Source organism: Mixophyes fleayi, chromosome 2, assembly GCF_038048845.1.
Source record: "Mixophyes fleayi isolate aMixFle1 chromosome 2, aMixFle1.hap1, whole genome shotgun sequence".
Taxonomy (NCBI): domain Eukaryota; kingdom Metazoa; phylum Chordata; class Amphibia; order Anura; family Limnodynastidae; genus Mixophyes; species Mixophyes fleayi.
The window spans coordinates 170,215,048-170,229,120 of NC_134403.1; the positions used below are offsets into that span (position 1 = coordinate 170,215,048).

Consider the following 14,073-nt stretch of genomic DNA (forward strand, 5'->3'; position numbering starts at 1 on the left):
GCCAACCAAAGCAACTCAATCTTTAACGGTTTCCACTAAAGCAATTTATTTAGGACTACTGATAGGAATATGGAGTTAAATCGCCAACTTCTCTGGTGTTCCAGGACCAAATCGATGACCATTACGTCCAGCAGCTCTTGAATGGTCAAATGGAAAGAACTTCTACACACAGTAAGCTTGAATAGCAGGAGGCAAACCCTTATTCCTTTCGCACCAACAGGTCTTGACAGACAGTCAAGGAGGATTTATGGCTTTAATGGTTTGGCATCACAATTTACAAAATCCAGAAAGTTTCTATTTAAGCTATACTGCCACCAAGAATACAGCTTTGGACCTTAAAGTATTTTTGGAAGAGTTCTTTTGGCATGAGTTAACTCATCCTGGTATTCTGAGGAAGGAAGAAACTCTTACTACCTGCATTGTCCTTGAGTATCTTCTCTAGTTCTAGCCCAATTGGGGTCCTTACCAGAAAAAGGCACAGTAGACCGGGACATTTTAGAAGAATTGTCCACCAACTAATATTTGAGCTGATGACTCCACTGAATTAGCCAAGACTTTGGTATTACACCAACGGACTTAACGTCCAAATAATTCACGCGCGATGATAAATCCAAGATAGTCGAAAGAATCAGTGTGCACCCTGGCAGTGCCACTTTATAACGCCTCTGGGTTATTCTGCCCAAAATAAAATAGTTTTACCTTACCAAGCAGCTGCAAATGATAGTCTGAGCAAAGAACCAACGAGGGAAATTAGGCTCTTAGATGACAGCTGTAGAGGACTGACATCTGTAGAGGATCGTCACAAAATTTCCACTGAAAGAACAAGGTAAAGGGCTCCAAAATGCAATGAAGTAAAAAAGCATTTGCCTGGTTTCACCCAGGGGCTCCGCTTTGAACTTTCCAGGAAGTAATTTAATCTGTAATTTTGCATAGCCATGGACCACTGAGGTTGGTGGCCTTGCATCCTCATCTTGGACATGGATTCCTGAGAATTGGATGTCCCAGAAGGCTGAAGCTGTCCTACCCTGCTTTCCATTAAAAAAGAGAAACTAAACTAAAAGAACCCCCCCGACTCCCACTAGCGGCGATCAAGTGAAAAGGTAGGGAAAGAAACAAAATTGTACTACACTGAAAGGGAGCGATCCTGGGGGAGGGATAACAGGAATCAGTCCTTGTCAACCAGGGTGTCGCCTGAGAAGGCTGGACCAAGAGTGATTACCACAGTACAGACTGTTGTTACAGGCATATGAAAAACTGAAGTGAATGCGGAGACAGAATGTAGACACAGGTGCAGGACTCTGTAGCAATTTGCTGTCCATGTCACATGGACAAGAATAGATTGGTCCTGAACTCTCCATGCGGGAGTCATTAGAGTAGACCTTCTAGATACACATTGTTCCACAACTCCTTCTTCTACATATTAAAATATCAAATGAGGTTTCTGATATCCCCTGGTGAGGAAAGCACTGTGCTGCATTACAGCATGAAAAAATGTCAACTCCGACAACTCAAGGCCTCCAAGAGGCCCCAGGTAGTCAGGTACTAATAGGATAATCAGCCCTCTCTACTCAGGACACTGCAGTGCAGCATGGGTTTGCATTGGTGAATCACCACACTTGATCTCGATAGGAGTGTGCAGAATGGAAACAAAAACACCAAACAAAAAAAAACAAACAAAAAAAAACCAAAAAAAAAAAAAACCAAGCAAACGTTCCTGGCACACGTCTCATGGGTCCCGAATACAAAAATAAATAAAATGCAAGTAAGGGCAACATCCCTACTGATTACACACGTATTCTCCTTCTGCCTGCAAATTACTTTCTCCATCAGCCTCTCGCAGGCGATCAACTAATCTATTCATCGTGATGGTCATATGGTGATCTTGTTTTCTCCCAACCCTTTTCAGTTTCTGATTTAACACTTATTTCCCTCATCAAATCTGCAGTTTCTCCTCTTCACCATGTTAACCTCTTTACAACCTAACTCAACCAAGCCAAGCCTCCACGTAAATGCAGAAATCTTAGGTCTATTACTTTCAAAAAATTTCTATCATGCATGCAATAACTCCCAAGCAACAGCTCTTAAATCAAGTGTCTCCATCTACTCCCTCTTCTCAGCTATGACCATCACCTCAGCCATGTCTCACAAAGAAAACATGCAGCCTTCAAAAAATCTTCTGCAAAGTAGAATAGTCATACATCTGGTTACTTGATTAAATATACTGTTATTCATTACCACTCATACCGAAATGCTCTGGACACTGCAAAACAAATAAATGTCCAATCTCCAAGCAAACTTTTAACCCCAAAATGCCTTGTTAATACATTTAAAACACATCTCAATTGTTTCAAACCAGCCCCTCCAATCATAGTCATTACCCAAAATTTGCGTCCTACTTTACCGACAAGACTGATAAGATCTAGAATAAAATGCTATTCCCAGCAACATGTTCAACTTTCATTCCTCAATTTTCAAGGATTTCCTGAAAACACACATCTTCAAGTAAACTGATCACACTCTCAAATCCCTTTCTTTACCTCACCAAGATTCTACCCTACCAACATTTGTTCCATTTTTCTACTCAAACAACATTGCTGTGTGACAAGATCATAAAGACCCACTGGGACTGTCAGCCTGCCTCTTTGTTACCGTGTACATAAATATCATAGTAAGTAAGGGGACAACACCTTCTGTGTCCCCTTACAGCAGATGCAGAAACCAGGAATTGGGGGGGGGGAAAAAAAAAAAAAAAAAGAGAGAATGTATGTTGTTTTAAAAAAGCGCACAATTTACTATACCAAAATATGAAATATTAGTGACATGGGAGATGGACAAATCATACCTTCACATAGGTGTGTGTATAGCTCTTGAGCATACTGTGCTTGGCTGGGAACATGAGTGGAATTCCCAGTCAGTACACTGGAGCAGCTCTGGAGTAACTGCAGCAGAATAGTTTTGGCGTAGTTAGATTCCTCTCTGGGGCTGCAGGCAGAAAACAAACAGAAGTTACTACAGATCCATCACACATCGTATCTCCAAAAAAAACTGTTTAAATATGTAAAGCTATTCATCAGCAATAAATAATCAATAGAAAAGCACACAGAGAAGCAGCTGAAGTCACTGAGTGTTATATTGTAAGTAGCACAGTAGAGAATGCCCCAAGTAATGAGTGGTTCAAATGCATTGAATAACCCTGACCACACAAGTTAATTTTCTTTATGGTTTTCAAAACATACTTGTCTTGCAACTTCTTATAAAACTTCCAAAGAAGCTCCAAATCCAGGCCTGACAAATCAAGGAGTGATCTGTGTCTTGATCGATTATCCTTTTCCTACACCAAACAGAGATAAAAAGAATAATGAATTTCCCCCAACATAGAATCTGAATACTATTAAACCAAAATCCATTGTACTTTTATTATTTATTATTTCAAAGTTTAAAAGCTGAACACATTAAGAATTAGAGTACAAAAAAGCCATACTGTTAAGCAGAAGAAATTACACAATTTCCTCCATGCCACATACTAGATGTCATGAGTATGATCAAACAATAGTAAACTGTCTAATGCACAGCCTAAAAGTAATTTTTTGTGGCCGGGACCCAGTTCTCCCACACACTGCAAGTGTTGCGGGCATGGTATAAATGTAACCCATACTACTTGCGCATTATGTGTCATGTTCATTATGTAATCAAACCAAGTAAAAAATAGAAAATAGATTTTTAACAACACATACTTAGCCATGGTGGTCTAATAGGGGATGAGGGCAAATTCAGCGGCGTTACGCTGCAGCTCTGGTTCCCATTTGCAGGAACCAGACGGCAACGTTGCCAGAACGTCTCCATACCTGTAGTCCAGTGGGGTCGAGGCAGCAGCTAGACGCTGCATTTCAGCTGTACCAGACGTGCTTCTATTAAGGCCTGCTAGATTAATTTAGTACCATGGGTCAAACTGTGTCATCTTGAGCCATGGGGGTTTCAGCAACAGCAGCAAAGAGTACTGCTACCTATGGGTAGATTACCAGCTCTCTGCAGCCGATTTCAGCTTGGACAGCCCCAAACAACAGTCAAAAATATGGGCCTCTAAAATGGAAATAAGCCTCTTGAAGGCAAAATTCAGATGCTTTTTGGATAAGTAGCATTAAGGTAAACTAGGCTCAAATCTAACACTTTAACAGAGCAGCAAGAATACCCAAAGTATCCCTCCTTGATTAAAACAGACGTATAATGAAAATAACTGTGCTCATTCTAAACAAAACTGGATAATACTTAATGCCCTATGTTGGTAATACCTATAGGTGAAAGACTGATACTGCATAACAACTACCTATATTAAATTGACACAAATGAATGATACCACCCGGAATTAATAAATCATAATAGCGCAATTTTTGTACTTCAAGCTTTGCTTTTGAACTATGTAACAAAGTCAAAAAAGGTCCTAGATGTTCATATATTCAATTGCAGGTGGATATCTTGTTGTGTTACTGGCATGATTCTCTATCAAGAGTCTTCTATAGCTGGCATTCGGAGCAATGTCTCTATTATTGTTTACTGTATATATCGGTATATTATTGGGTAAATGACTGTGGGTATCCCTCCCAAAGTTTCACAAATCAAAAAAACTATATTAGGTCAGGAATATATAGTGTATAGTAAACTGTAATCTTAGGTATAACCAAGAAAAATGTATGATCTCTAATAATGTCCAAGAGCCAATGGAACAAAATTATATATTTATTGCAAACCTAATGATATAAAAAGTATACGCATAAAAACATCAAATAACATGAAAACAAGTCAAAAAAAACAATTGAATTCAATTTATAAATACATTGTAGCAAATAAATAGATCATCTATTTTTCTTGGTTATTGGTTAGCTGGACACAGCATCTAACAAAAGGTTAGAATGCCCCACCTTCGTCAAGAGATCGCTCAGATAGGAAATGACTTTCACCCCTCCTGGATCACAGAAGGGCAGTCATCACCGCTATGACACTCTTTGCACTGTCTACAGGCAGAGCCCATATGTAAAATGGAGATACAGTACAACGAAAAGAGGTTATGTAAGTGTTCCTTCCAGATTTGAACCTGCAAGTACACATCTTTGATGTCCATTGACACCATGGACTCGCCCTGTTCCATGCTGTAGCTGACAGTTCTCAAGGACTCCATCTTGAGCCTACCCACCAAAGTTAGAAGATCAGGGATTTCAATTTTAGAATGAGTTGAAAGGACATGTCTGGTTTCCAAAATAAGAAAATTTCTGAGTAAATCCAATCTTTTCCCAGATATACCCAGAGAAAGCAAATCTGCTCAGTGTTTGCCAGACAGCAGACCCTCTGCCAATGCCTCCAGCCACCTCTCCACTTGCTAACTAAACCAAACAAAAGCAAAGATTTGTTCAAGGAAGGTCCCTACCGCTGTGTAAAGGTACTTAAGGGTGGCCTCTGTCCTTCTATCCTTAAGGGTAGCGAAACAGATTTGTGGTGAACTCTAAGAGGCAAACTATGGAAGCATCTACCAAAGGTGAAGATTCCCATCCCACCGTATCTTTACTATGGAGATGATAAAAAAAAAAAAAAAAAAAAGAGAGACTGCAACTTACAGAAACCAGAACCTACAATTAGGCTAGATCCATTGTTCGCATAAATACACTACCAACTGGTGGGAAGAGAGGAAGGAAACATCTGTTTTTTTTCTACCTCTTAAACAACAATACGACAGGAATCCCAATTCCCAGCAATAAGTTCTCTACGACCTGATTTCTGGTGGAGACCTCGTCAGGGCACAAGTCTTTTCGGCCACCTCACTTCCTCCCAAGACTGAAGAGCAGCAGGAGCTTGGCGCCTCTGCAGTTTAGCTATGAAGGCATATTCCATCATGCTTTTCAGGGAAGATGAGAAGTCCTCATCCAACCTATTTAGGGCTTCTGCACAAGCTGGCTCTTTTGGTGATGCTGCGGAGCCCAAAGACCACTAGCATTGCAGTAAGGAAAAGGAAGGGTCAGTCCTCAAGCTCCCCCTAAGCAGGCAAGAGAGGATAAGTACCCACTCAGCCCCTGGGAAAAGCAGACAGCTGCAAAAGTTTCACCATGCAGTGAAAAGCCCTTATCCAAAAAAGCGGCTGATGAACCTCCATCCTACACTCTGCACCTAAGTATCAGCACCTGACTGCCCACTAAAGTGACAAATGTCCCCTTTCCAGGCCTGGCCCTGGACGTACGTCTTTCATAGGAAAGAAGAAGGGAGACAGAGAACAGCTGCAGAGTCTAACAAGCTGAAAGAGGACCGCAAAAGAGACAGAAAAGAACTAAAGTGGCTGGAAGAATATCGATCACATAACACTAACAGGAAAAAGCTCTGCTGCTGTGTCTATTTTTGGCTTGCCTCAATAGATAAGCCCTGTTATGGAGGAAATGCTAAATAGTGACAGCAACCACCCCCATGGCCTAGCACTCAGAGGCTGCTGACCATAATGACTGTCCCAAAAAACAGCATTCTATGGAGATGATCACAGTACCTACTCAGCTCCAGGCAGCCCCAGCGTGGCTGTGGAATGCAGATTAAAGTAAATTAAATTTAAAAAAATTAAATTGAAGAGGCAGCTCTAAAATCTAGCACCTGGTGGGCACTACAAAAAAAACAAAAAAAACACACACACAAAAGAAAAATGTCAGGCTTCCAGGGTATAGGGGAAGATGATCTTGAGTTTTTGGAGGCAAATTTAAAAGTGCCTAAGATCCTGTCCCTACACTGTGTATCCAGTGTTGCCCATAGAATTAAAAAGAGAAACATGTTGTTAATTTTGGCAGGACATGGAGCGCTCAAGTAGTTAAATGCAAACATAACAGATATACTTGCATCCTAAATAATCTAAGAAGAATTTCAGCCAATACAGCCACAGTTCAAAGATAGTGTTAAAAAAAAAAATCCCATGTCTAGAGCGCTCTCAGAAAGATGACAGGAAATGTTTACAGCTCTCTTAAGTACAAAAATATCAAATTTCCCAAGACCATGATAAATAATGGGGACATAAGCAGGATGTTTAATTCCCCCCCCCCCCATTTAAAAAAACAAAACAAAACACAGAAACAAAGGAGACACCTTTATCTGTATTACTTACAAATCCAATGAAACCAAAATGATCAGTAACTACAATAGCAACTGCTATTAGAACCACGTAAGCATGGATCTAAAGGCAATGCATTGCATGTGATCGCAGATTAAGTTATTCCCTGGAAGGACTCACACCTGCCGTCCTGCAGGAAATCCTAGTAACGCCACTGACATTTCCTTTTACAGTGTGGAAGCACTTTGGTGCTGTAGCAGTGTGCACACAACATTCAGTTTTTAAACCTGTTTGCATAGATCGCGGGGTCAAACAAAACGGTTAAGGCTCCATTGCTGCACCAAACAGCTTTCACGGACATTGTCAGCACAGCTTATAGAATTCAATATGGGATATGGTATTGGCAGATGTGAAGCTTCCACAGTGTTTGCCAACCATGAGAGTATTGTTACAAAAAAAAACTGGAACAGGAATTGCATAGACATAATGGTTATATGTTATACTAAGGAATCTAATATATAAATGCTTAGTGGCGTCTGTGTGTGGGAAAAAAAATTCAAAAAGGGCTGAAATTTCGTAGGGCTCAAACTCATTTTCGTGAGGTAGAGCCGTGCGTTAGTGTGTGCGTGTGTGTAAAAAACTATTTTCTCAGAAAGGGCTCATCCAATTGACCTGAAATTTGGTATACTGACATTATTTGACAAAAAAATTAGAATAGTCAAGTCAGTTAACTTCCATCATCCCCCCTTCCCCCCGTGGAAGGGGTAGTAAAGGCTAAATTTATGAGTTGAGGGGTCAAACTCATTTTCGTGAGGCAATTTTACCTTATGAACACACATTAAAAAGGGCGCTTGCGTCGGGAAGTAACGATCTTCCCCTGAGGAGACCTAGGCTAGGCCCAAATGCATGACAAGAACCTTTTTAAGACCATAAGTATCTTGATTTGACTAGAATGCATGAGTATCATGCACGGGTTAACTTGTATTACATATTTGTATACAGAAGTAGTAATTGGTGTAACTTACCATATCATGTGCCAGCTGTTGAATAAACAGCAGTGTTTTCAGAATCAGGGTCATTCCACATACATTGTCAGCTGCCAACTCTTTACACTTGAGACACGTAACATTCATATCAATCTTCGTCTCCTCTGGCCTGCTGTAACCAGAGGCACTAACACCTTGCACACCTAGACGCTCTGCTGTATCTTCTCTGGTGCAGAGGAACTTCACCATCCAGTACTAGAAAGAATGTGTCGTCATTATTAAATCTTGTTTCAATCTTTGAATTTTCTTTGCTTTCAACATAACATAAAACAGTACCACCAGCAATAACAATAGTAGCTATGCTAGGCTATAAGAAGCAACTTGATAATTACCATTGGTCCTTGGTTTATTTATCCAGGCTGCTATTAATGATTTATAATTCTGCAAAATTTCCATAGCATCATGTGACTACTATGGCAACCACAGTCACATAGCGCATGATCTAATGAGAATAGACTTTGGAACGTCCCTCTGAGCTCTGCACTGTAAAATCCTCACGCTCTCCTCTTTGCCTTCACAAGACATGCTGACAGTCTGAGTCTGTGACTGGCAGCCATACTTGTCTACCCTCCAGTGAGATTTAAAAAAAATAAAAAAAATTGTATGAGGACAGCTTACAAAAATAGCAAATGTATGCTTAAAAAGGTACTTCACTTGCTAAAGGAGAAAACCTGTGTGATATTGCTGAGTAAAAGGGGCAGACCAAATGCTACTCAAATGTTGAATCTTGTCTATATATTCCCTGCATTGAAGTACGTCCCTGTTTTATGTATGCTCCCTTTTCCTCACTAGGAGATGCAGCGGAGCAACGTGGCGCCTTAAAAAAATCAATGATAATAAAAAGAGGGAAGACTTGGCCAAGTATCCCATGTTAAAAAAAATATATAAATAATATTATTAATTATTATTCTTATTATTATTATTATAATACTACTACTACTACTAAGGATTAGTCAGATGCATTTCAACTCACCTTGGCAATTTTACATTGTTGCATTATAATGTCAACTTCATCCCACTCCTCTTCTAGCTCAAACCAGGCTACAGGATCACACTCTCCTGCTTCTGTGCATGGCGTGTTGGCTCTGAATACAGAAATCAAAATTACACCAAAAACTACATTTGATTTACTTTAATTTTTTTAGGTGTGTAGCTAGGGCCGGATTACCTATTTTATTTGTTCTTCATAGCCCAGATATTTTTGTGTACCCAAATTTGAAGTGCCAGGGCTAGAAGAACCTGAAGCCTATCATAGCAATGAAATGTTACAAGACAAGTGACATGGTTGAATGATTCTCTTAATATAAAATGAAAACTATGGGAATACAAATTGATGGGTATGAAGTTATTATGCTGAAAGCAGAGCTATAATAGAAGGCATGAGGCAGTGGTGGGTTTGAGGTTGTTAATCTGGGCACAGGGCAAGAAGTGATGGGCATGCAACTTCAGTAGGCAGGATTCTAAAACAATGGGCACAGGACTTTAAGTGTGGACATAGTTGTGGTGGGCATGAGGCTGTTATACTGGGTACAGGGCCGTATTTGGTGGGCATGGGACTAAATGTGGTTAGTCTGAGGCTGTTAAACTGTGCATAGCGTTGTATGTGGTGGGCATGAAGCTGCTATGTGGTGTTAAGAGCTTTATATGAGTGCATAAGTGTAGATAGTAACAAGTATCTGTTCCTACACCTTACAAAGAACATTATGGATTTTTTCCCCCAAACTGCCCCTAAATTCTCCATATTGTAAATCTAAATTGCTTTTTTTCCCCCCTATACGGTCTTCCCACCCTGTGATGTCAGTCCTCCATCATGTATGACTCCAAAAACAAGGCCCTCAATGCCCAAGATGCTGTATAGCTATGTGCTAAGAATGCTGTTATTTACAGCAAAAATAAGTAAAAATGTGTACGGTTTACATGATTTGGGAGTAAACTCCGTCAATTTGATGAAAGGGGCAAAAAGTATAATTTTACCAATTCAGGAAGTTTAGATTCAGGAAATGTGCTGTGTCTACCATAAAAATAAACCACAAAATAAAGTTTACTTGCAAATATGAAGTGATCAGAATATAATCACTTAGAAGCGGAACAAGAACTCATTACCTTTCTTTCACAAACTGTCTGAATTCAGGTAATTTCCACGTATCAAATTTTTCGTATCTTCTAAAATGCTCTTCTGCATGGAATTTTTCAGAAGAATTATAAGCAAACACTAAGCCACACTTGGCACCAATGGCACCCCTCCGGACCTGAAAAACAATATAATTGAAAGTACTAAAGTTGGAGAGTTGGGGGGAGTTGACTCTATTTACCATTTACTAAATACCCAAACAAAATCACCTAGAACATTCAGAGGGGCTTCAGAAAAGAATAACTTTCCAATGGCGTTCTTACAGGCACAACATTATATTAACACTGTGTAACTGACATTTTCAGATCAAGACTGGCACAAACCCCCTTGATCAGTTGCTCCTACCAACTTATAGCGCTATAACCTCATTACTACAACTTGCTTAGGGAAACTATTGATCATTTTGAGATCACCGTTGGTATCTCTCAATGTCTTCCTCACTTTCCATCTCTTACAATGCCAATCCTAATAGGTACACTTACAACTTCCTGCAAGCTCCAAACAGCGATTACCTATAAGAAGCGGTTTATAAATGTATTTCATAAAATTTATCTTATACCACATAAAATATTTCTTGGACCTTTCTCCATCCCATTCCTGTCCCAAATGTAATCATAGCATGGCAAACCTCTACCACTGGGAAAGTCACATTGTTAATAAGGAGGTAGGAAACTCCTACTAGCTATTAGTGCAGCTGCAAATGTAAGACCCTCCAATCGCCATATTGTTTTTTATATAAGGAGAAATATTTTTATAGCTTTTCAGTGGATTGGGTGAAGACTGTCTCAAAAGGATAAATATGCAGAAGACTTCCTTGAAGGATTGGAAAGTTATATTGATATCCTTCCCATCCATATACAATCCCAGATCCAGAGTTGCCTCAGACACAGGACCTGGAACCACCTTAAGAGTGGTGGCTGGAGATCTTCCCATTTTATGCCGTCAAGTTTAAGGGTTATTATATTACTTTACCTTACTCCCCCCAGTCATACTTTAAATTTTCCCGTTTTGAATGTTGAAGGAAAGTTTTATGTCTCCCGCATTGACTATTGCAATTTCCTCCTTACTGGTCTTCCCAAAAACAGATTCAAACCCCTACAATCTATTTTGCATGCTGAGGCAAGACTGATTTTCCTTGCAAATCGCTATTCCTCTGTTGAATCACTCTGTATGTCTCTACACTGGCTGCCTGTCTTCTACCGAATCCAATATAAAATACTTTTACTAACCTACAAGGCCATCAACAAGGCTGCACCAACATACATCTCCTCTCTTGTCTCAAAATATCTCCCAACTCGGCAACTCCGTTCTGCAAAAGATCTGCGTCTCTCATCCACCCTCATTACATCCTCCCATTCCCGGTTACAGGACTTTTTTTGGGCTGCACCCACTCTATGGAATTCTCTCCCTCGCACAATAAGACTCTCCTGTGGTATACAAACTTTCAAGCATTCTCTGAAAACCTACCTATTCAGACAAGCTTATAATATTCCTCAACCACCCTCTTAACCTCACTACCTTTAGCCTGTTACCGCCTGTTACACAATTTCACACAAGATAACTACCCCCTGACCAACATTGTTGTGTGACAGGATCATTTAGCTTATGAGTCACTTTTACCTTTGCAGTCTGGCTGGGCCAAGATGCAAAATGTATACTTAACCTCATGTGTCCATCTCCCATTGTCCCATAGATTGTAAGCTTGCTAGCAGGGCCTTCTCACCTCTTTGTCCGTTTTACCCAGTTCGTTTATTAGTTTATTATGTTTGTCCCCAATTGTAAAGCGCTACGGAATATGTTGGCGCTATATAAATAAATGATGATGATGTCCATGACATTGCAGAATACAGATGTTTTGCAGACCAATATTGCTATTTAATGATTGAAAGGTTTTTCTGTAATGTTATGTTTGTGTACATCATCATTGGATTTACACAATTGTTATGACATGATGCGACTTCAACTTAAAAAAAAAATAAAAAAAAAATACAAAAGTCCAATAACGGGGATTATTTACATTAACCCCTTTTATCTGACTCCATATGGGGGCTTTTTACTATGTTGTGCAGAGAACTCATTCAACATGTCTTACCCCAAACCTGCAGGGAACTTATTTTAATCCAGCCCCACAGGACATAAACAAAAAGAAACACCATCACCCCTGAAAAAAGCTTTAAACAATAATAACAAAACAAGAGCTTAATCAAGATGGGTGTTCAGTGTCCCCAATGGACTCAGAGATTTAACACAAGTATAAAAATCTCTTTTGAATTTCATCCTATGAGGGAAGTCTCAAAGTAGGGTACATTAGCAGAGATGCGGAGTGCAGCACCTACTGACCAAAACTGGCATCCTTGGCCGCAGAAACATAAAACCTAATGTCAGAGAACAGGATGCTACTGGACTGAGAACTTTATATTCATCACCCGTTTCTCACAGTTTAATGTACTTTTTAATCCTTGGCCAAGTATATACACCAGAGCATCAGTGTATTATTTCATGTTATTAGGTAAATTTTGACCTTGCTATTACCTGCAATATTGTATGTCTTAGAAATATAAAGAATATTGCCATATTGTGTGAAAGTAACAGGACAGCAGAAGTCATTTTGCTTGTGTTAGCGAAGGTAATTACCATTTGTCTCAAATGTCCATTGTTATGAGGTGTGGCTTAAATCTGGTTTGTAATCAAAACAATGGCTGAGTGACTTGACATAGATAGCTGGCAGTCAGGTTAATAATCTTGGTCAACAGGTAATCTGGAGAGGTAATTAGGTTAGAACTTCTAGATGATATGCAACTTGCCTCCATAGTAATATACTGGCTGAGATAGCATTGGGAAATGTATTAATATGTATCGATATAAAGGTTATTGTATCAAAATGTATCATAGATTCAGTTTGTGTAACACTGCTGATACAATGTGTCAAAAGTCTTATTGTAAGCGTGCAGTGTCATTACCTGATGTACTTTTGTAACCCCTTGTTTACTGTATCCAGCCAAACAGCTAATTGAGTCAGGCCATTGTAAAGGCAAGTTTGCCTTTACAATCCATCGCCCCTTTAAATTTTAGCTGCAAAGACGCCGATCTCCCGCAAGATGAAAAAAACGAACTTTGATACATTTACCCCTGTAACAGTTAAAGTGTCCACTGATAGACCCCTGCTGTAAGGGGGAGGACAGACATTTTAACCTACCCCCTGTGTATACAGCCAAGAATATAAGGAAAGCAGAATGCCAATAGTGGTATTCTAGCTTGGAGGATCCTGATGTACAAGACATCAGTGAAAAGGACTCTGGGTCAGGCCACATGGTGCCTCTGGAGGAAACCCTACCAGGCCAGGGTCTGTGCGCACCAGTATACCAAGCTGGGCGACACAGTAACTGTCTAGCTAATCAGTAGTGGTAATATTATGGGAGGATAAGACTCAGAGACTGAGATTATTATTTTCGAGTGCTTGCTGCAAGGGACTGGGAGGATACATGCTACCATTTATCCTGTATCTTGTGACCGTCTTGTGGTGTTGTGCTGTCGTAATAAACAGAAAAGGAGTATAGTTGCACACAGATATGGGACGGATTATCTATAGTTCATAATTTAAATATATTTGTCAGTTTAGATCGGGTGCACTCATAAATGCTAGCATTAGAACAAAAAAACAGAGAGAAAAGACCATAAGAGGCAGTCCAGTCCCCACCATAAGAGTATTGATCAGATAAAACTTCACTTTTATTAATTTTAATTAAAATAATAAGCAATAGGCAAAGCAGCAAAATATTTCTTAAAAAGGTCTCAAGTGTATGTAATGTGTTAAAATCCAAAAGGCC

The 14,073-nt window shown here is 39.7% G+C and overlaps 1 protein-coding gene across 2 annotated transcripts in view; it reads right to left on the reverse strand.

The window, feature by feature from the left end:
- ZZEF1 (zinc finger ZZ-type and EF-hand domain containing 1) overlaps positions 1-14,073 on the reverse strand; it is a 144,252-nt gene that overhangs the window by 101,886 nt on the left and 28,293 nt on the right. For both annotated transcript variants that reach the window (XM_075194974.1, XM_075194973.1), the window contains exons 11-15: positions 10,219-10,364; positions 9,089-9,200; positions 8,095-8,310; positions 3,237-3,331; positions 2,843-2,982 (exon numbers count right to left, since the gene is read on the reverse strand). In XM_075194974.1, the coding sequence (XP_075051075.1) occupies positions 2,843-2,982; positions 3,237-3,331; positions 8,095-8,310; positions 9,089-9,200; positions 10,219-10,364 (709 nt within the window). The remainder of the gene's footprint in view (positions 1-2,842; positions 2,983-3,236; positions 3,332-8,094; positions 8,311-9,088; positions 9,201-10,218; positions 10,365-14,073) is intronic.